The sequence below is a fragment of the Lissotriton vulgaris genome, chromosome 1_1 (genome assembly GCF_964263255.1).
Source record: "Lissotriton vulgaris chromosome 1_1, aLisVul1.2, whole genome shotgun sequence".
Classification (NCBI taxonomy): Eukaryota; Metazoa; Chordata; class Amphibia; order Caudata; family Salamandridae; genus Lissotriton; species Lissotriton vulgaris.
This window is the reverse complement of record NC_141685.1, coordinates 1,411,395,125-1,411,418,182: the sequence shown is the minus strand read 5'-3', so window position 1 is coordinate 1,411,418,182 and position 23,058 is coordinate 1,411,395,125. Positions and strand designations below refer to the sequence as shown.

The window sequence follows — 23,058 nt, the reverse complement described above, 5'->3', positions numbered from 1 at the left end:
TTTTGAGGTTAGGTGACCCATCTAGGAGATTAGGATAGATGTAGTGTTTACATTAGGTGGTTCTTTCACTCCAGGCACTCTCTGTAGACTCTTTGATACCTTTTGTGTTTATTATGATTTTAATTGCAGGCCAAGGTTTGTGGTATCTCGCGCTCTTCCTGCACCTACCCACTTGGGTAGTTTTCCTGTGCAAGCTAGCAACATTTCCTTCTGAAGGCTAATATTTTCTTGAAAGTGCTAGTTGGGACTGGAATTGAATGTGCCTTTTTCCTGTGAGCTATATTTATCACCATTTCATTATCATCCTTGGATACTGGATGGCTTACATTTATTTGATGTGGTGCTGATACCTCTTAATCTGAAATTTTTTGTTGAATCTTTGTGTAATTCTTTTTGTACTGATTTCAGGGTGAACTGTGATTAGACATATAATGCCAACAATAAGAAGACAAGAGATGTCTGCTGCTAAATGTGGCAGTGAGTTTTTAGGTCCGTGTGTAATTTGTAAAAACATAAATGTACAGCTTCAACATTTTTCTTTCGTCCATAACACTGAATGCCAAGGTTGCCAAAACCTTTTTCTTTCTCTACTCTACACTTGCTTATTCCTGTAGGTACTTTTTTCATCCCCTTTTCTGACTTCATCATCGTTTTATCATCTCTGTTTCTCCTTTCTTCCCTCACTGTCTTTCTATTTTGCTTTGGGTCATGGTCTGTTGGTGAAAACTGAGCCCTGAACTTCTACAATGAGTGCAGGTGCCCATCACAGGCACATTATTTGGTGGGAGTGCTGAGTAGGCATACTTCTCATACAAGAGTGGTCTCACCTCTGGAAAGTGCAGGTAGCTAAAGCAATCCTCATACGGAATATTTCGCTTGGCGTAAGTCTTCTACCGAAATCAGGAGTCTTTGCATTTATACCCATAATGCACTAAAACAGTGGATCAAAAACTATGGTCTGCAGACCCACAGGGTCCATGACACATTCCGTGGGAGTTTTCAGGCAGCAGATTTAAAAGCACTGAAAAGTTCCTTGCATAATCAGCAGTTTTCCGGCAACAACAAAAGTGTCAATATAACTCCTGTGATGAATGAACCTGCTGGAGAGAGATGGGAGTTTTGTCCAGTGGCAACTTTGACTCATCTAAGGTAGCACAGATGGTTAATATGCCCGCTGCAAAGAATGTGTACCATGCATTTCAAAAAACAATATTTTATGTGTATAGCTTAGTGGGTTACTGCTTTTGTCTCAGAGATTTGGCAGTGACTTATGTTTTTCCCAGTCTTTCATTATCCTGATGCTGCTAAAAAGTTTTGGGTAGAAATAGATTTTTACTATTAAAGTCAACACTAACCACTGTGTTATGTTCTGAACCCTGAGTGTGTGCTTATCCAGACCAAGCACTCTTAAAAAATGCCTACCAGTATGGATGACATGAATCCTGCATGTTGTAGTCCCCTTTGCCTTATGTGACATTTTCTATACACTGATTTACACATGTATGATTCATTGTCAGTGTGGATGATATAAAGTGTACTGGCACCTACACGGGTATGAGAGGTGCTATAAAACAAATGAAATACATGTGACAGAGGGGCTATGGGGAGATAAGAGGCTCTGCAGGAGGGTGATAGTGAGGGATCCATTGAAGAGCCCAAACAAAGATTGTCGTATTCTGCTGCACAGTAAGGTAATCATTTACTAGGCTTTAAAAGGTAATACAATTAAGTATATAACGGCAAATGTAGTAGAATGCATCATTTTTTCCCTAATGTTCAATTTTTGCAAATGTGTGCAATATAAAATAATTAAATCTTTAGTTATTCGAATATTTGTTTGGTGTGCACTTGCTTGTGTATTTTTTGAAAATTACTGTTTTAATGTTGGAAATTTAAATAGTACAAATTGCTTGGGGGTCCCTGGCTTCCAGTAGTGACTCAGTGGGGGTCCTCAGGAGTCAAAAGTTTGGGAACCACTGCACTAAAATATACTCATAATAGACCTGCTAAACATATGTGTGCTAAAATCTGATGTCACGTCTTGTGATGATGCCACTTCCTGTAAAATCATGAGGTGTGATGCCAAGTCCTGTGATGCCACTTGCTGTGATTTTACTTGAATACTGCCTAACTTGGTTAGTCCTCTCACTTCTTTTTTTAGGTCTTGCCTGGCATTGTAGCGCAAAGCGCTGATCGCTGTGCGAGAGATATTGAAAGAGAGTAGATTTGAGAAGGGGACTTGAAGCCCGCCCCTTATTTCCATTGGCTTGTGTCACAGTTTATGCTAAATGGTGGCTTGCCATTGGAAATGGGGTTTTGTAGCCCCTGCCCTTTGTCCTTTTCAGACGGCCCATTCGGACAGGCTCATCTGCTTCACGGCTGTCGTGAAGCACTTTCTTATCTTTATGGGGCCATGTGTTTCTAATTAGCATGGAGGCGCGCACTACCCCCGACCTCTCAAAGGAAAAAATCTTGGTTTAGTCAAGTTTTTTTTCCTTTGTGAGGTTAGGGGAAGTGCGTGCCTCCACGATAATTAGAAACACATGGCCTCATAAAGATAAGAGATCGAAGACGAAACCAAAGCTCACCAAGGAGGGCTGAGAGGAACTCTGCTCCTCCTGAGCTCCTGGTGCTTTGTTTCCGCCTGGCGCGAAGTGCACTGTATGCTCGTTTTCATTCCCTCCAATGCTCTCCCTCTTTCGCTTCTTTCCCTTCTTACCCCTGACCACCTCCCTTTCTTGCCCTGTCTTCCCTTAATTCAGTCTCCTCCCCCCTCTACCGCGCCCTTTCAACTTTTCAGCCATTTTCAATCTTGCCTTTATGTTCGCCTGTATCTCCTCTTTGCAACCCCTTGAAATCTTTCCCTTAGCCTCTTTTTTGGCTTCCTTTCGGTATTTTCCCAATTTGCCACTTTTCTTTTGTTTCTTTATCACTTCTCTTCCCGCTCTCACACATCGTCCTTCTCTCTTTATATTTTATTCTCTCTTTCAGTCTTATTCTCTTCTAGTGTTGTAAGGAGGGGGTTGAAGAGATCTGGGAGGATCCGGTCTGGAAGTCATTATTGAGCCGGATCCGGTACGATTTGCAGGCCCCAGGGCAGTCTCATCTGCACTAATTTGTGTACTGTACGTTCAGAGCTGCAACACTTCAGGGGCTGAGCAAATAGTTGGTCCTTGTTGCAAATGTATTTAGGTTCAGTTTTTTTCTGGTGTATATGCTGACAGTCAGACTCTGCCCCATGTGACCCCCACCCCTTTTATGCTTACCCCCTATCTACGGTATCCATGTGTATTTCCATTTCCAGCACTGAGCTCTTTCATTCTGCACACACGCGTTCTCTTTTACTTGCAGATATACTTGTGACCTCTCTCTGGCTCCCCTGTCCATCTTTGTCCTCTGTTGTCCTGCCACACACTTCGGTCAGTCAGTCAAATCACTTTATTCGGTTAAATAAAAACCATACAAGTACAGCACATACATGTGCGAAACCCTTAAAAGTACATTCAGCCAGAGTAATTCATAAAATTCATATTATAATACAAAAAAGTACACATTTTTATTTTTAAAGGCATGTTTATATACATAAAAGTCTTGTAAAGTGACAATCAATTCCGTACACACACTTTTAATCTGCCACTTCAACCCCTCTGTTCCTCTAAAAAAAAATCTACTCTTCTATGCCTCCTTTTCTCATCATTTCCTTTCATCATCCTAAGCCGAGTCTCGACTAGTTTTATTACATACTTAGCAAAAACAGTGCAAAGTTATTGCATACTGTTTTGGCAGCACTCCAAAGTTTCTATAATACGGCCCAAGCGGTCAACTTAATAATTCATGTCTCATTCTGCCACACCCCTCTCTTCCACTTCACTCCTTCCCTTTCTTATTGCTTTTCTCTTCCCCTCCATCTCACCATCACTACTTTCCATCCATGTCTTATTCTCTCACTCTTACTTTACCGTTTGCCTTCCTTTGTTTCCACACCTTTTTCCCCTGCCCCTGCTCTTATCGTCCTCCTACTTTCACCTCTCCATCAATAGCCTTTTAACATACCTCTCACCTTCTTTCCTACTCTTTGTATTTTCGTGGATGTACGTTGTTACAACGCATGCTTTTACCACGCATGCTGTAACAACGCAAGTTTTAAAACGCATTCCATCACAACGCATTGTCCCTGCCCCTGCTCTTATCGTCCTCCTACTTTCACCTCTCCATCAATAGCCTTTTAACATACCTCTCACCTTCTTTCCTACTCTTTGTATTTTCGTGGATGTACGTTGTTACAACGCATGCTTTTACCACGCATGCTGTAACAACGCAAGTTTTAAAACGCATTCCATCACAACGCATTACACTGGGGGGTGCTGGATAGTGAATATTTGAATTTACTATTCCAACACCAGTCCCCGTGGACACTAGGGAAGGTGTTGGATAGTAAATAAAAACTATTCCCTATCCTAGAGCGCCCCACAGTGTAATGCGTTGTAATGGTTTTCGTTTTAAAGTCTGCGTTGTAATAGCATTGCATGCTAAAAGTTGCGTTATAAAGGTTGTTCCCCATTTTTGTTTATCCCGCTTCTTCTGTTGCCCCTCCTCAACGATATGTCCACTGTTTCCTTCTTCTCCCATTTCCATGCCTTTCCCTCTTATTTACTCAGCTTTCCCTACACCCCTATACACAACTGTACTCCTCTGTAAACTGTTACACATTGCACACACCCCACATATATCAGCCTTTTGTCAAACAAATGCGGCGCAGGGGGGGGGGGTTGTCCTTGTTTCTTGAAGCCAACCTGATATTGGTAACATGAAAACTACGAGCTGCAATTGGAACACTGATGACCGCAAAGTCTGCCATATCTGGCTGAAACAGGACTTCTCAAACGGAAACAGGATCCTGCCTGATCCTTCCAGCTCAAACGTTATGAACCTGCTGAAATCTGCCACTGATTTGTCTTGTTTACAACCCTGGTTCCACAGAAAGCAACAAAAGCTAGTATTGAAATAAATGTAGAAGAACCTGAAATACTAAGAAAAAAAGCGCTCGTATTTAAGATCAAACAATAGGAAAGCTGCTTGGCAAACGTATGCAAATGATAAACCATGGAACTTTAAATGCAACCTGTTTTGCTTTTAGTACTGTAAATAACAATGCTTTTTAATTATGTTTTAAACGCACTGCCATTTACAATGCCAATAGCTCCAAAACTCACAGTTGCGAGACCTATTGCATTGTAAATGCTTGTTTAGGACTGGTGCCCTGGTATAGAGGTGGTCCTGGCACCACGGGAGAGGTGCTGTGTTTGCAACTGCAGCCCTGCCCCAGATGCATAAGTCATTGAGGCAAATGGATCCGTGCAGGCTGATGTAAACACTGTGACAGCAGCAGTCCCAGCCGGGCAGAGGGGAGCATCAACGCAGTTGCAGGTAAATCCATCTAGAAAACAAAGCATGTTATCCCTAATCTTGAATTTGCACATGTGGAAATTCTACTTTACTAATGAAATTTCCATATTGGAAAGTCCTATTTGCAAGTACAAAAGAAACCATTCATGACTCAATCCAGAATGAGGCTTTACTCTAGAGAAGAACATGGGGAGGTGAAGAATATGAAAGTCATCTAAACACTGGATATCTCCAACCACTGTCAGCTAACCTCCCAGCCATTTACGGCTACGAATGCTGGGTAATCCGCGTTTTCCATCCATGAGCACACAGATAAAGGAGGAGGCTCAATTGGTGCTTCTCCTTACAGAGAATCAAACTCCTAACAGAAGCTGTAGTAAATATTAGCCCAGAAGTGGCGGTCATATCTCAAGGCAGACAAGTTTACCGCTGCAGTCGCCTACGCATGGGGATTGGTTGATAAGAGCGACAGCATCTTGCCTAAGATTGGAAAGCGGGGTTTATTGTGGCTCCTGCGGGAAGTCTCACAGAGCAGAATTTGGGGGCCTGCCTTGAGTGTGGGAGTGGAGTACTTTTGCCCCAATGGGTGACGCTTTCTTCGCCTACCCCGCCTTCAACATAGGACATTCTTGCAAATTGCGTCACTGAGTGGGGGCAATTCATGAAGGAATGACGTGGAATCGCACCTAGCACCTCCTGGGAAATACTGGAGCATTTTGTGTCACACAAACACTGTTTATGGCTCTGGCTTTTAAGAACATGCAGCAAAGGTGTGTAAAAAGTTGAGCAATCCCGAGAAAGACTCAAGGAAGCTTGGTTATCACCTGTATTGATTCTCGTCTCAATGGTCAAGGCTGCTGGTGGAACCTGGCTGTACTTGTAAAAGTTAATCAAAGTTAATTATTACTGCTGGAGGCATGATAACACCTCCCGCAGGCATATATGGAAGGCGGTGCAGGCGCGCATGCTTCAGAACCTTTGTGTATTTCTTCCAAGAGCCTTTATTGGTGGCCTGCTGGAATGAAGTCCCTGGCAGCTTTCTGACACAGGTAGGTTTACATCTGGTGGGACATGACTTGGGCCTGAAGAGAACATTACAGAGCCAATGGATGAGAAGGAACTAAGGCCTAGATTTACTGAGCGTTGGGCGGGTGCTCCTGTGGGGCTGAGCAATTTTGTGCAATTTTGGTCTTTTTTATGGTTAGTAAAATGTGTGCAATTCTTCCATTGGTTTGCACCACGCACAGTTTTAGTGATTAATCCCAATCTGTTTGACATTAGAAACTGAAATAGCATATGCTTGTGAACTACATTAAGTACAAGGGGGATAGTGTGTACTTTAAAGCCGCTCTGGGCAATTTTGTGCAGCTTCAGGGCAAATTTTTATCAGTGCCTGGCCATGTTTAAGTGACAAGTACACTAGTGAAAAGTGCAAGAACGACATTTGCACTTACTGACTAAAGCACCTCGTCAATTTGCTCCAATTGCTTTTTGCAAATGTGGATTCAAGGCTGGGGCAAAATTGACCATATCTGGTGCAAAATTGTCCAGTACCGGTGCATTTAAAATTATCTGGCTCAGGGTGATACAGACCCTATCTTGTTAGGTTTTACATAACAGAACCACCTAAAAAAAATGATGGTGTTGATACATTTGAGAATTGTTAGGGCCTGCCCTTCTGCGATTAAAAGCAACGGCAAATGGATGGAAATTATTGTAATTGCAAGATTCACCTCTTAAGAAGGATTTCAGATACATAAAAAATGCTTTAGTAACGAAGTTAATACTAGGATGGAACATTGTTTTACTTATTGTTGTAAGGCAGAGGCGTTTTGATCATTTTCATTTTTAAAATTCATATGTAAAACTGCATAACATATCTTGTAGCAAACAGAATCAAGTCTGACCCAGTATGCCGGAGGTTTTTCAGAAATACTAATTTGGGCCATTTTAAAAATAGCAATTGTTTTACTAAAATTGTTTATTTTTATGACTATATTTTCATGTTTTAATATGTCACCCACAAGGCAAAATCCATGGTCTGTGTGTGTGTGGTTTTTTTTTTTTACAAGCTGCTGCTCCTTGTATTAACTGCTGGGGCAGTTCGGTGCGCTAATGCGCCTGCTGTATAAATCTTTGTGAAACCTGCCGATCTGCTGCTCGAACCCAAACAAGTTTAGCCTGCGTGTGTTCCTCTACTGTGGTCATGGTGGGTACTGTGGGGATGGGTGACAGCGACCCATGTTTTTAAAACTGTACAACTTTGTGGTGGTAGCTACTTTGTGGAATACAAACACAGAAATATGTCAGCCATTCAAATTTCAATTAAATCAAGAAGTAACTTCAATTCTAAGTTCAAAGAGTGGGTGCAAACACCCATGGCGCCCACTTTGTGTAACATGGTCCTAGAGATTTGTGCCACTTTGCAGAAGGGGCGCAATGGCAAAGAAGCTCTTAGGAGGCGCACTAATTGCATGCCACATAGAAGTGGCACACATGCAGTGATCCCAAAGAGTGCACTCCTTAGACCTGGGAGAAGGACCCAGTCACCCACTGGTAAACCCCCAGGAGGGGTGCAGGCACTTACTGTACCTGCTGCAGTGGGTCCCTGCACCCCTTTTAACTGAGGGCGGGTCTCAAGCTGCAACTGAAAGGTTAGACTGTGTTAAGTGTTATGTTAGTGAGTTTATAAAGCGTGTGCTTACACCAAACCGTTTAAAGGCGCTATAGTGGGAACAAAGAGTTGAGATACAGAATATGCAGTGTATTTGGGGTTCAAACAGCAGGCGCGCCTGCTTTCTGAATTTGCTAAATATAACTTTGAGCTGGCTATATATAAGACCAAGGGGAGGAAGAAAAAGAGTATGGGGTTGAAAATATGGACACCATTGATGAATTGGTCTAAAGATTAAGAAGAAAGGGAAAGGAAATATATGATATCTGATTATACTTAATTATGGGATGTGCTGTACATGCTGTATTATTTGATAATGTGAGAATAATTTAACTTTTTGTTGTCTATTATTGTAAAACGTACTGCTTTGTTTCTTCTACTTGCCTGTATAAAATACAAAATTCTCAATAAATAAAGAACAGGCTTTGACAGTACTAGGGTGTACCGTCCCATTCTGTGCCTGCCAAACGTAGTTAAGGATGCACAGCGGACCATGTTCCCTCCTTTTGGTCATGTGGCCCCTACTATCCTAGTTTAGTTTGAACTGAAAGATGTTTGTTTTTCAGACCCCTGAGTGGCTTGACTAGAAGAGCATCAATCAGAAGCCCAAGGGACCCCAGGTGATCACCCCGCTCTTTCACACTGCTGGGCACCATGATCGAAACCGTGGGGAACCAGTATGTGGTGGCCAGGCCAGTATACTCGGAAAACTCCTTCAACGACCAGCACCGGAAGCTGGACCGGTACCACAAGACGTTTTTGGACCATCTTCGTGTCTGCTTCAGGTAAGGAAGAATGCAGACTTCTACCCTGACTTTTACCCCTAATGCACATTTTTTCACCACCTCCCTCAGAGGTGGTCTGATTCAATCATGGGCTGGGTGGGCCGTCAGCAGAACCCCCCCCCACAATTTTGTAACTCACAAACTGCAGGGGTGCATTATGCGAATTGTACATGCAGTGTTTGGTTTACAGGTCTGTTCTAATGTCAACCAGGATGATGCTGATCACCACTTTGCCTATGTGCTGCTTTATTTCTTTCTGCGGAGGCCAGTGCTGATTTTCATCCTCAGAGCAAAACAATCCATCTTTGACGTTTGTCAAAATTCAGTGCTCTTTGACGTATTTCATCAAACATCAAAGCTTAGATTACTTTGAAGGTCAAAGTTCGTATATTTCCAAATAGAAGCAATGGAATTGGTGTTCCAGTGTTCTCCAGAAATTAAGAAAGCACGAAAATATGTCTCGTTTAAAAGGGTTTTGTTGCAGCTTAAGAAAATTAGATTCTTAATATTGCTCGTCCTTAAGACTGGTTAACATTGACGGCTTAAGACTGACTGTATTGTATTGTAATGTAATTTCATGTATACAGCGCTAACTACCCCTGACGAGACGTCGAAGTGCTTTTTCTGCAAGTAGCAGGCTACTCCGAAACCCATAAAGGATTAGTGGTGAATTCGTATAGTGAAATATAAAATTAATTTGAGTGGTGGATAGGTTAGTCAGTTATTTGGATTGAGAAGGATAGAAGAGGGAAAAAGGTTTTCATTTATATAGCGCTAGTTACCCCTCATGGGTTGTTGAAGCACTTTTTGTTGGTGAGTAGCAGGCTACTCCGAAACCCGAAAGGGTTAGTGGTGAATTAGTATAGTGAAATATAAAAGTAATTTGAGTGGTGGATATTAGTCAGTTATTTGGATGGAGAAGGATAGCGGAGGGATAGAAGAGGGAAACATTTTTGCATTTATATAGCTCTTTTTACCCCCGATGGGATGTTGAAACGCTTTTTTGGTGAGTAGCACACTACTCCGAAACCCATAAGGGTTAGTGGTGAATTAGTATAGTGAAATATGAAAGTAATTTAAGTGGTGGATCTTAGTCAGTTATTTGGATTGAGAAGATAGCGGTGGGATAGAAGAGGGAAAAAGGTTCTTATTTATATAGCGCTTGTTACCCTGATTTTGTGTTCAAGCGCTGTTTTGGTGCGTAGCACGCTACTCCGGAACCTATTAAAGAATTAATTTTGAATTAGTATAGTGAAATATGAAAGTAATTCGAGTGGTGGATAGGTTAGTCAGTTATTTGGATTGAGAAGGGTAGCAGAGGGATAGAAGAGGGACAATGGTTTGCATATATAGCGCTTGTTACCCCTGATGGTTGCTACACCACGAAAACTCAGGCCCATTGATTGTGCTCCTTGATACTGACATAAACGTCATAACATTATACATAGAAGCTGGAAATAGCTGAATAAAACTTGTGCTTCATTTCCTTATTACAGTCTATTAAGACATTACTACAAACCTGTAATAGAAAAATGACAGCACTACTCTACTGATACCATTAATTACAGCTCGGTTGTGACATCACAATGCCTAATGCCTGGGCCAGACCTGTGTGAAAGGCTCATCACTCAGCAGAGCATCCACTGCTGCTCAAGCAATAAAAGAGATCATTAGAGTTCAGCTCTCTTTCTTTAAAATTATTTTTTCAATAAAATGCATTAATTAACCAAAAAGGGCACATTTATGACAATATGTGAATCTACTGAATTGCTGGAATGCATTACGTGAAAGCATAATCACTCCACTTGTCCTGCATAGTTTACAGTTGGCTTCAATAGTGGGCTACATAGCACAGGATAAAAGAAGTTGTTCGACAAATCACAAGCCACGCATAATGACTTTTTTCAGGTGTTACTTATATTTTGTTTCATAAGGAGAAGCAAAAATCCCAAGGCGTAATCTTGAAGCTTAGGGGTACGGTTATAGTGCAGTCATGCATTTTAAGGAATAAAATACCCCCTGCCAGACTCCCATGAGATGTTGACAGACACCTTGGAGTTCCTTGTCTTTCTAAAGGTACTTGGTCCTCTTTCTCGTTCTTTCCCACACCCACTTGGTTGACTTGTCATATGCTTATAATGTAGCTTAGGTGACCCTTCATCCTTTAATTCCATTGTAAATAGAATAAGTGCAACTTGATCAGCAGGTCCTATGGAAGTCAGAGAGCTATGTTATGGACAGTATAGTTCAGGGCCTGGAGAATGTGCTGAATGCTCTTCATCAGGGGAAAAAAGCAAAAGATACACAATTGATTGACGGAATGCAGAACAAATGAAAACATTCACCCCCAGTCAAGAGATCTGGGTTAAATCCATCATTATTTTGCTCAACATGCCACCCAGTTTAGATGAGACCCTGAGAAAGCTGAAAGGTAAAGGCAGTTTAAGGTTCATCACATGATATTGAAGCTTATGGAGGAGAGAGAGAGGGTGATGGAGGTCTGCCGGGACAAGGTCAAGCCAATATTAATGTGGTCAGTTATTGTGCTAATGGGTCAGTAGAGATGACTAGTTCTGGGAGTGAGTGGGGATATGCAGCTATCTGGCCAACTGGGAATCTTTATTCAGGGAGAGGGAAATAACTGATTGGTAGGTATCAGCATGGTTCAAAAAATAGAGAAAAAAACATTGTTGTTTCGCTTATCCCCAAGTATCTGCAAATACTAGGTACTAAAAATGGAAGCTCAAAAAAGCATAGTTATTCAAGAAAGATCAGATGTGTTAATGGCAGACACATTCTGCCACTAATAATAACTAGACCTGTGCATAGTTTATTATCTCGGCACTTGCCATATTTGTTAAGGTTTATAAACTTGGCCTTTGTGGGAGAACATACCCTGAATACCTACTTGCTTTTGTAGAATTCTCAGGTAACATATTTTTCTGTGGGGTATTTTACCCACAGGTTAAGTATTGTGACAAACCTTTGAAAATATTTTGATTTTGAATTTTATAGATTAGAATTTTACACACGTGTTAAAGCAACAATATTTGTACGCAGTATATTGTTAATAAACTCCTTTAATATCTTACACCGGGAACATGCTCTGGTTCTCTACACAGTTCCATTTTCCTTGTGCTTGATTTATCACTGCAGGACAGTAAGCTTGTATGTTTGTATACCTCTAATCTGCATAAATTGTATAGGCATTGCTGAAGACAGACTGATTATAAACCTACATTCATGGCTTTTTTATACAGTGCAATAGCAGAACGAGCTTTGAGATGTTTTATCTCAAATGAAGGTTTATTCTTCTGTTGCAGTTTATAGTTATCACAATATTCACTTTTTCAGAAAATTAAAAAAGTAATAATCATACATGTTAAGATACAAAGAAGTTGTATTCTGTTTTTTCCAGTGTCTTGATTGCTCTCCCTTGATAATTTATCCGTTATATCATCCATGGTTATTTTGCAAAATATTATAGTTCGATGAAATAATTGTTTAGAGCCAATAAACAGACAATTTTAAAAACATCAATACCATGTTTTGGTAAACCAGGTTAATAATTATAAACACCGGGGCTTACAGGCATCTGAAATTAAAATTAAAATTGACGGCATCATGGACATGTGTAAATTTATTTAGATTTTTCATGTCAGAATTCGATTCTTAAAATGAAATATTGCTGCTGAGAATATCTATATTCGGAATTTGACTGTTTCCATTTATCTTTTGATGACTTCCTTGCTTTGTTTATATCTGTATTGACACACTGTAGCTTCCCTTCTCAGTCTCAGGCTTCAAACCCCGCTTCTTTGTAGTATCCAGTACCTGGACTATCACTAATTCATTGTTATACTTGGCCTCTCACTTTAAGTGCACTTTTTCTGATTAGAGGTCTTGTGATTGATTTGTCCACTGGGACCACAACCTTCTTGTTCCTGTTGGTTGTACCTCTTTCAGGTCACCTCAGAGTTGTGGCTACCACTCTTCAGTGCAATCCTAGTTTAGCCCTCGAGTGTCGTCAAAACAAGGGCATAACTTAGGGCTTTGTCACTTTGATTTTCAACTTTAATTCTGGGATATTCTTTGAACCCTTTTACATTCTTCTTATTTTTAAAATGTTTTGTGACTTACTGGAAATTGCGTCAAATTGTCTGCATGCCCTCCCGCAGCATGTCGACAACCACAGGAAATACAGCATGTTTGCCACCCACATTCCAGGTAGCACCTTTTCCAGGTCAATCACTACCCTTGGATAAGTTCAAACAATTGATCAATAACTGAACAATGTGAAATAGGATGAATAACTTTCTTTCAAAATCCAGATAAACCTCCGTTGTCACTCCCTCTTGATCTTTTGTCTGCCCGGCTGATTGCATTTATACCGTGCTCGCTAACATTAAAGCTCTCTTTCGCCAGTCTTCCTAACCAGCAAACCAAAAACGTTAAAACAATTGAGATTTAAAAATATTCCTGAATGCAATAAGAGAGTAACATTGGCTCGAGAGTAGCATTGACTCAGGTGGAGGGGGTGCATTCCAGAAGTTGGGCCCCTGAAATGAAAAGTCGATGCCACCTCCACAGATTAACTTAAAGAAGGGTCCCTCCACCAAGATTTGCTCTTCTGAGAGCTCTACAAGGTCTATATGCATGAATTCTCTGCATCAAATAGGAAGATGCCATGCCATGGAGACCCTTGTAGACAAAACAATGGAACAGTGGGTCTTGTCAATGACTGGCAACCTATGTAAGGTCTCCCTGGCTGTCGCAGTGTGAGCTCTGACTTTTAAGACTGGCAAACAGGCCAACAACTGCATTATGTGTCCTCTCCAAGCGGTTTTGTGGTAGGCAAGCCTGCATGCAGTACATTGCCACAGTCAGGGAAATAAACTCATAGACATCATCTCAAATTAAAGATACATTAACTTTTAGAAGCCATGGCACAGTAACTCTTACTCCGAAGGTTTCCAAATCTTCTACAAACGTTTGTCACTTGAATGGATGGAAAGGTGAAATATGGCTTCCCAATAATAAGCAGTAACTTAAAACAAGATGTTACCATTTCTTATCTTCTAAGGCACAGCTTTCCAAACTTTTCATGTTGGGGAAACACTTTTTGGAGATGCATCATTTTGGGACACAGTAAGGCACTGTAGCGGGCAAGAGTACCATAGCGAGCCCGAACCACCTAAGGGAAGTTCGGCGGTTCTCACTCACTCTGTCTGTCTCCCCATCTCTCTCTCTCTCTCTCTCTCTCTCTCTCTCTCTCTCTCTCTCTCTGTCTCCCTCTCTCTGTCTCCCTCCCTCCCTCTGTCTACCTCCCTCGGTCTCTCTCTGTCTGTCTGTTGCCCTCTGTCTCTCACTCTCACTCTCTGTCTCCTGCTCTCTGTCTTCCTCTGTTTCCGTCCCTCTGTCTCCCTCCCTCTGTCTCTGTTCCTCTGTCTCCCTCCCTCTGTCTCTGTTCCTCTGTCTCCCTCCCTCTCCCTGTCTCCCTCTGCCTGTCTCTCTCTGCCTCCCTCCCTCTGTCTAACTCTCTCTCTGTCTCCCTGTCTCCCTCTCTCTCTGTCTTCCTCTCTCTCTGTCTCCCTGTCTCCCTCTCTCTCCGTCTCCCTGTCTCCCTCTCTCTCTGTCTCCCTGTCTCCCTCTCTCCCTGTCTCCCTCCCTCTGTCACCCTCTGTATCCCTCTCTCTCTTTTGCTCCCTCTGTCTCCCTCTCCCTCTCTGTCTCCCTCTCTGTCTGTCTCGGTCTCTGCCTGTCCCTGTCCCTGCCTCTATCTGTCTGCCTGTCCCTGTCTCCATCCCTCTGTCTCCCTCTCCGTCTCTGTATGTCTCTGTCTGTCTGCCCCTGTCCCTGTCTCTATTTGTCTCTGTCCCTGTCTCTGTCTGTCTCTAAATCGGTCTGTCTCTGTCTCCCTCCCTCTCTGTCTCCCTCCCTCTCTCGCTGTCTCCCTCCCTCTCTCTATCTCTTGCCATCTCTCTCCCTCTCTCTACCTCCCTCTCCCTCCCTCTGTCTCACTCACTCTGTCTGTCTCCCCCTCTCTCTCTCTCTGTCTACCTCCTTCTCTCTCCCTCTGTCTCTTTCCCTCTCCCTCCCTCTATCTGTCTCCCTCTTGTCTGTCTCCCTCCTCTTGTCTTTCTCCCTCTTGTCTGTCTCTTTCCCTCTGTCTCCCTCTATCTGTCTCCCTCCCTCTGTCTCCCTCCCTCTGTCTCCCTCCCTCTGTCTCCCTCCCTCTGTCGCCTTTCTCCCTCTGTTGCCCTCCTCCCTCTGTCGGTCTCCCTTCCTCTGTCTGTCTCCCTCCCTCTGTCTGACTCCCTCCCTCTGTCTCTCTCCCTCTGCCTGTCTCCCTCTGCCTGTCTCCCTCTGCCTGTCTCCCTCTGCCTGTCTCCCTCTGCCTGTCTCCCTCTGCCTTTCTCCCTCTCTCTGTCTCCGTCCCTCTGTTTCCCTCCCTCTGTTTCCCTCCCTCTGTTTCCCTCCCTCTGTTTCCCTCCCTCTGTCTCCCTCCCTCTGTCTCCCTCCCTCTGTCTCCCTCCCTCCCTCCCTCTCTCTCCCTCTCTCCCTCTGTCTGTCTCCCTCTCTCTCTGTCTCCCTCCCTCTGTCTCCCTCTCTCTCTCTGTCTCCAAGAGTTTCCCTCTCTCTGTCTCCCTCCCTCTTTCTGTCTCCCTCTGTGTGTCTCCCTCCGTCTCCCTCCCTCGTCTCCCTCCCCCTGTCTCCCTCTCTCTGTCTCCCTCTTTCTCTTTCCCTCTCTCTCCCTTTGTCTCCCTCTCTCTGTCTCCCTCGCTCTCTGTCTTCCTCCCTCTATTTCCCTCTGTCTCCCTTCCTCTGCCTGTCACCCTCTGCCTATCACCCTCTGTCTGTCACCCTTGGTCACCTCACCCCAGCTTACAGGGCACACACATAGCTGCAGCGGAGTACTTTGCAGGTCTTCAAAAGACCATTTACTTGTTAATGGGGCTTTGTTGTGAATCGCCGGACCCCCGTGCAGAGTGTCTCGGAGTCAGCGCTGCTGGAGCAGACTCCGAGTTACTCTTTCAAAGGAATGCCTCTTAATTAGCAGCAATAATGTGCTAAGTGCCCTTAATACCGGTGTCCTCCTGCGACACACCCACCATTTGCAGGTGACACAGTACTGTGTCGGGATACACAGTTTGGAAAGCTTTGTTCTAAGGGAATGAGGTTCCAGTCTATTCTAAATCATGTTGAATGACTTGTGGTGCTCACTTTCTTTCTAATGGGCGTGGGGGAGCCGGGTTGCACTACCATCATGGTATGTAGGACCTCCCCGCCCACAAATGTGAATGCATCCGGGTACTAATATAGATCTGGATCATGACTAAGGGGGAACAGCCTTTACCACAAAGTTTTTACCACGAAACTCAAGTACAACGCATTTTTCACATCGGAATTACTTTTACCACGCTAGTCTTTACCAAGCAAGTCTTTACACCGTATGTTTGAATTGGTGACTATGCGATATTTAGTTTATATATATTTTAAGGGTAAATAAAAAAGGGGGTGTTGGGGGTCTGCCCCCAAAAAGTAAACCTGTAATCGACATAAAATGTAATTTTTTCTAAATATGTAATTTTGTTTACAATATTGTATTAAGATTATTGTATAATTTTTGAACAGTAGGAGGCAGTGTTAGACTATGACTGGACATAAGCGTGGTAAAAGTGTGCGTGGTAGAGATTTGCATGGTAAAAGTATGACAGATGTGAGTGAATTTAAATGCGTGTTAGTGGTATGCTGAAAATCTGCTTTGTGAAAACGTGCATGGTAAAGTAGTGCGTGGTAATGTCATACAACCATGACCAAGGCTCGCTATTGGAGCCGAAACATGTTGGTTTATTTCCCAATGTGTTCAAATAAAACACTATTCTCTAGCATCCATTACTATTCAAAGCATGTGTGTTTCACAGCAGAGGAGAGGTGAATTTACTGGTGTGGGGAGGGGGGCAGGGGGTTTAATATTCAAACTTTGCAGAAATGTTACTTCCTAAATAGGTCATGCTACTGTTTCTAAGACTTTCTGTTTTGCTTGTTTAACACAAGAAGCTCAATTTTAGCACAGTTATATCTGGAAAATTAAAAAATCGGCATATTGAAGATCTGATTAATTGCTGCATCCACATTAGAGCTAATAATAAAAAAAACTGTTTGCCTTGAGAAGCGCTTTCTCTTGGTCCCTGATACTGAGAATGTAGATCACCTGCTTTAAAGGTTTATAGCATATTGTTCAATGAGTAAGATAACAGTTCATCTCCATACTGTCTGGCTTCTCTCATTTCAGTTGGCTTCCTGCCATTCTAGATCTAGGTAACATGCAGCAAATGTATGCTCCATATAAAACGGGGTGTCAAACATGGCTCTGAGAGCCCTGTATTTTGCAAAATTGTTGAGCTAACTATGTAAAAAGTGTACACACGAATTTAAATGCTCCTCGATCACGTTGTTAGAGGTTATCCTGAAAATCTGGTTTGGACCTGTCCCTTTTGGACCACTGGTGGGCACCCTTGAATTAAAGCTTCACCATGACAACAGGCCACTGTAGGATGCTCATTGGTCGATGCCTGGTCTCTGTTGCATCACTTCCCCCCCGTCAGGTTAGCTCTTGCTTGCTCCATCAGACCTGCCCTGCTGAAGTTGCCTCAGTACTGAGGAGACGCTCAAAGGACATACTAAATACTAAGGTGCACTAGACTAACATACCGTTGAGATGTCCTATGCAGTTTTACTCCCACCGTTCAGCAAACAATTATGAAGCTGCGTGACGAAGTAGGCACAGTCTGTAGGCAGGAGTGCTCAATTGTGAGATGGGGTTTATTGCTTTTTCCAGCGTAACTTCTTAACTTAAATTTCGGGTTGGTTTACCACCAGCTGGTAACATTTTACTGTCTGGTAGAGCACTTACAACTTTGCATTTTATCACTGTGCTTAACGTATGGAATTTACAGCAGCAAATTTAAGACAGGCCATTCCCCATGGTAAACTTAATTTGCCGTGTAATTGCTCACTTTATGTTTATGACCAAAGTTTGATATATATATAACACCTTGAATGTTACCTCTATGCGCTGTTTTCGTCCATTTTCCACTTTGTACTCGAAGATTTATGTGATACTGAAATCATCGGCAACAATGACGGATACATAATGCAAAGGTTGTGACTTTAGACTAGGGAGAGTGTACTTATGCATCTGCCGGCCTTATTAATAGTAACTTGCTTTCATATAGCGCCTCACACTGCACTTCTCAGTGCTGCAAATAACAGGGGCTATTGTTATCTAATTTATGGCACTCAATAAATTGACCTGAGATGGACGGGTGGCTGAAGCTGCACAACGGGGATTGAATGAGTGAGTTGAAGATCATTGCAATTGTCAAAAACACTGTTGAACTCACTGAGCAATTCCGTGAACTCACTGAGCCAATCAGTGAACTCACTGAGCCAATCAGTGAACTCACTGAGCCAATCAGTGAACTCACTGAGCCATTCTGCAAACTCACTGAGCCATTCTGCAAACTCACTGAGCCATTCTGTCAACTCACTGAGCCATTCTGTCAACTCACTGAGCTATTCCGTGATTCCACCGTGCCATTCCGTGAACTCACAGGCATTTCCGCGAACTCACCGAGCCATTCCGCGAACTCACCTAGCCCTTCCACGAACTCACTGAGCCATCCCGTGATATGGGCAAACCCTCTCAGGTCTAGGGTGGGCTTAGATTCTGCAAATTTTGTTAAATTATGTCCGCTTAAGTTAAACAGGGGGCCCTAGTAGACTGTCTTACCACTCAGCTCCAAAAATGAAAGCTTCATATTTAACGTTATATTTGAGATTGTTTTTTTTTTAATTTTCTTTGCTACAAGTTTGTAAATTCAGTTTTGGTCAGTAGACTTTCATCGTCTGACTGAGAGATTGTGCTCTATATCAGTCTCCTTCCTGTGTTAAATGGTATCCGCAAAATGGAAGAGGTGGCTGGTCTCATCCAAGCAGGGGCGCAGCTCACACACACATATAGCACCTAATAGTGGTGCCAAACTCCAATAAAACACCTGAAATATGTCTGTTTTGTCAGTGTATGGGGTGCCCTCCAGAGGCAAAATTCAACTACACCTGACACACCAAACACCTTTGAAGTTTTCCGGCATCCAATATGAGAAAAGTCTCTCCCCCAACCAACTCAGCTCCAACACCACCCCACAGCTTCACCCCAGTAGGATGTGTACCTACTGGATTGATGTAAGTTAGCATGTAATATTTTTATAAAGCGCACAATTGCTGAGGCGTCTTAGCGCTAAGCGTTCCTGCTAGAAAGAGACTACGGTGAATCTACTAAAAATGGGCAGAGAAAAGCCATGTCTTTAACAATTTTCTAAAAGAAGATATGTTGGACTGAGATATCAAGACAAAGGGTAGAGAATTTCACAGCCTACAGGCCAAGAAAGAAAAGCTTCTTCCTCCCCATTTTGCTTTCTTTATTTTGGGAACTGTTACTACTTTTGTAGTACCGGATCTTAAAATACGATTCGGCATGTGTCAAGAAAAAGACTGCTGAAAGTATACAGGACCTCCACGGTGCAAGGCCCTAAGAACGATCCAGAGGGCTTTATATTTGACCCACTTTGTCACCAGTAACCAATGAAGGTCATGAATGCTCTTAGAGATCGAGTTAAACTTGGGAATCCGAGCAGCCGCATTCTGGTGTGACTGAAGTTCCAGCTGCAACTTTTTTTTTATGCCCAAATAAAAATCATTTCAGAACACTATTCTTGATAAATCAAATGCAACGATAACCAACTTCTGAAAATCCACCAGAGTGAAAGGTAACACCTGCCTCATAACCCTAAGAAGCAGGAAGAATCAATCTTGTTTATTTGATCTGAAAAGCAAAGCTGTTCATCAAACCACAATCCGAGATCTTTTACTTTCTGAACTGGATGGGGAGAGTGGGGATACCTAACGAAGAAGGCCACCAAGATGTGTTCCAGAAAGAGAGGTTAGAACCAAAGAGGATTACCTTCATCATTTTGAAATCCAGTTTTAAATAATTATCTTGAATCCAGATGGCAATATTGAGTAGACCTTCCTTGAATGTAGTAGCTACCACATTGGCATCAAAAGAGATGGGCACTACAATTTGTATTATCTGCATACGATAGCACAGCGAAACTGTACGACCTGAGTTTTGCCAATGGAGGGACGTATGTATTGAAGAGTGTAGGCGATTGTGAGGAGTCTTGGGGCACCCCACAGGGGGACAGGGGTCAAACAGGGACCCTGATTTAATGGTCTACAAGAGATCCAAAATGATCCAGCAGAGACTGACTCCTTTCAACGCCTTCTGTAGATTCCAGACAAGCAGAAGAAGGGGACCACATGCCATAACTGAACCAGACCCTTTCAGATATGGAAGAAAATTCATCATATACCCCTGACACCTTGGACTGAAAATGCTCTGCCAGCCTGTTGCAGAACTCTTGCGAGGGTACAATAAGTTGTACATTATTATAGTTAGGAAGGAAATTGACTGTTCTAATTAGTTCTTAAGTATAATCCCTGGCCAACCATATTTTATCAGTAAAATATTGAATTTCTACAACATAATCAACTTTTTATACTCATTTATCTCCGCTTTGTATTGCAATTTTCCCCCCTTTTTTAGTCGATTCTCCTTCATCTTTATAAACACCTAGGGGAATACGATGGGGCAGTGGAGATTTCCAAAAACCTTTAAAAGTTTTTAAAAGGTGCCATCTTCAAGGCTGCCAATTTTAGCTAATTATAACGTTGCCAGTATCAACTTCAACATTACAGTTTAGGTCAGGTTTCTGTTGTATCAACACCTGATCCAAAACTACACCTTCAACTTACCGCCAGAGGGGTTTCTTTTTGATTTTCAGGGACCGCATTATGGTCTGTCCAAGTCAGGGGAATCACTCCGTCTAAGCACAGCCTAGCTAAGCCGTAGTTGGGCAATCATTCTTTTCTAAACGAAAATTAAAATCTCCTAATAATGCAAATTTAGCAAACTCAACACTGGATTCCATTAAAGTCCGAACAGCCGTAATGAAACACCCTTGTGAACTGGGCGGGCAATAGACTAATGCCCCATGGAATGTGGAGACCTCATTAAAACTAAAAGTGAATTGCAAGGTCTCATCGCATAAGTGTGAAGCCATAGTAAAAGAAGTCTTAAAATGACTGTGGTACACCACTGCAATTCCCCATGTACCTTGTCTATCTAAACAAGATATCTCATAGCCATCCGGTATACTCGGCTATATAGCATTTACCAGGTCGTAGGAACAATCCTATGAGCAACTGGCCGTTTGTAAACACATTTGAATGAGGGCAACCCTTCTAACCAGCGAGATTAGGCAACCACCACTGAAAAGGCGGAAAATACCAACACAAAGCAGGCATACAGGCATGCAGACCGATCTTATGTTGAAGCACTTCAGGCACACGCACTCTCCAGACCAACTGCTATTCAGAGAGCTATGTCACTTGACAGGAAGTTTGTAAAGAAGCACAATAAAGCTTGTTCATCTAGAAAAAAAATGTCCCCCGCCCCACCTGCGCACCCGCACACATACACACGCAAAGCCAATGTCCTTTGAGGCGACCTTGGTAGACCAAGAAGGACTTTTGGTGTGAATTTAATTGTGTTTGTAAATTCATGTGATAAAGGGTGGGGTGTAATCACAGTAGTAGCAGGGAAGTGCTACAGTTATCATATGACAATATATAATTCGACCAGACTGCACATTATTATACATTTGTTTACTATTTTTCCCCTGAAACTGTTTTAGCTGCTCCTCCGAAAAGGCCAAGAAAATCGCCTACACATTTCTGCCAATCGCATCATGGCTTCCAATGTACCGCTTTAAGGAGTGGCTTGTCAGCGACATCGTCTCCGGCATCAGCACGGGGCTCGTGGCGGTCTTACAAGGTAATCTATTTCTGAAGATTGTCAGCAAAACCATTATCAAACTGTGGTCCAGATAGAGGCTTGGGAACACAGCGTAAAGGAACCACATTGAATCAAGTGATCAAGCAGAGGTGATCAAAATCGAAACAGGGAATACATAACCTTTAATCACTGGAATACATTGATAAGCTATTGCCTTTATTTTTAGCTCACCTTTGCTCTTATTGAATGGAATGACCCTAAAGTGATGCCGTCCAGCCCTATCCCAAAAAGACCAGATCATGGTAATCAGAAACCCCAGATGCATTTCGGCAATGGAGTTGTATAGACACCATTAGAAGAACCTGGGGCAAAAACACCCCTGGATTTTGCACATAATTTACAGATGAAGGCTAAAATCATTAACACCAGATTTAAGAGATATCTGTGCCATTTTTCATGTGGCATTACCCTTGGCACTCGTGCTTGAGTGGTAAATTTCCTCCCAGTAGTACCTGTAAGCAAAGGATGGTGCAGATTTGAAGTCATACTCCGCTAGGTGCAGTAGCTAAAATGTGTGCACACAGAAGTTTGATCCTTACTTTTAGACTGGGTTGTGGGTCTAAATGAACACAGTACAACAGCCAGGTGCAGATGGAATCTCCAGGGACCGAAGGCCTAGGTGTTCACAGACCTGTATGCGAAATCCATCATGAACAGCTTAACGCATAATGGAAACAGAATGAGGACAATAACTCCTACTATTAGGTGGGATCCCTGCAATGACTGCTACGCGATGCTTCAAGGATGAAGGGCGATAAGTGCCCTTTGTTTTTTAGCTATCTGCAACTTTGTGCTCTTCAAAGGAACATCTCACCGTTTAGGAATTCTCTACTCAATGAGAATCCCGAGCCACTTTTTTAAATGTCCAAATACTTACTGAGGAGAGGAGGTAAATACTTAAGTATTCCCTTATTGTGTGACACATCATTTACCTTCCTCTTCCCACAAACTGAAAAGTTAGTCAAGGGAGTAGAATTGTTTGCCAGTATTTAGTCCACCCTTACCTACCTTGCATATTTTTGCATGTCAGGTACATGCTGGGGAACAGAAAGATGCAACTTGGACAAACAAAGGTTTTCTAAGTCTTAGGATGGTCTTAAGTACCAGTTCTTCATATCATAGGTGTCGATGTTTCTTCAAGTGGGGCTGATCTATGCTATGTTTTTTTTTCCCATAAGTTTTATTACCATGCCTATCTATAACGTTAGTTA

At 42.6% G+C, this 23,058-nt stretch overlaps 1 protein-coding gene across 1 annotated transcript in view; it reads left to right on the top strand.

Annotated features, from left to right (window-relative positions):
• The first annotated feature begins 6,350 nt into the window (after positions 1-6,350).
• The window catches only part of SLC26A3 (solute carrier family 26 member 3), a 99,315-nt gene continuing 82,607 nt past the window's right edge, over positions 6,351-23,058 (top strand). The window contains exons 1-3 of the mRNA XM_086967204.1: positions 6,351-6,455; positions 8,647-8,865; positions 21,687-21,826. Of these exons, the coding sequence (XP_086823330.1) occupies positions 8,735-8,865; positions 21,687-21,826 (271 nt within the window). The 5' untranslated portion in view covers positions 6,351-6,455; positions 8,647-8,734. The remainder of the gene's footprint in view (positions 6,456-8,646; positions 8,866-21,686; positions 21,827-23,058) is intronic.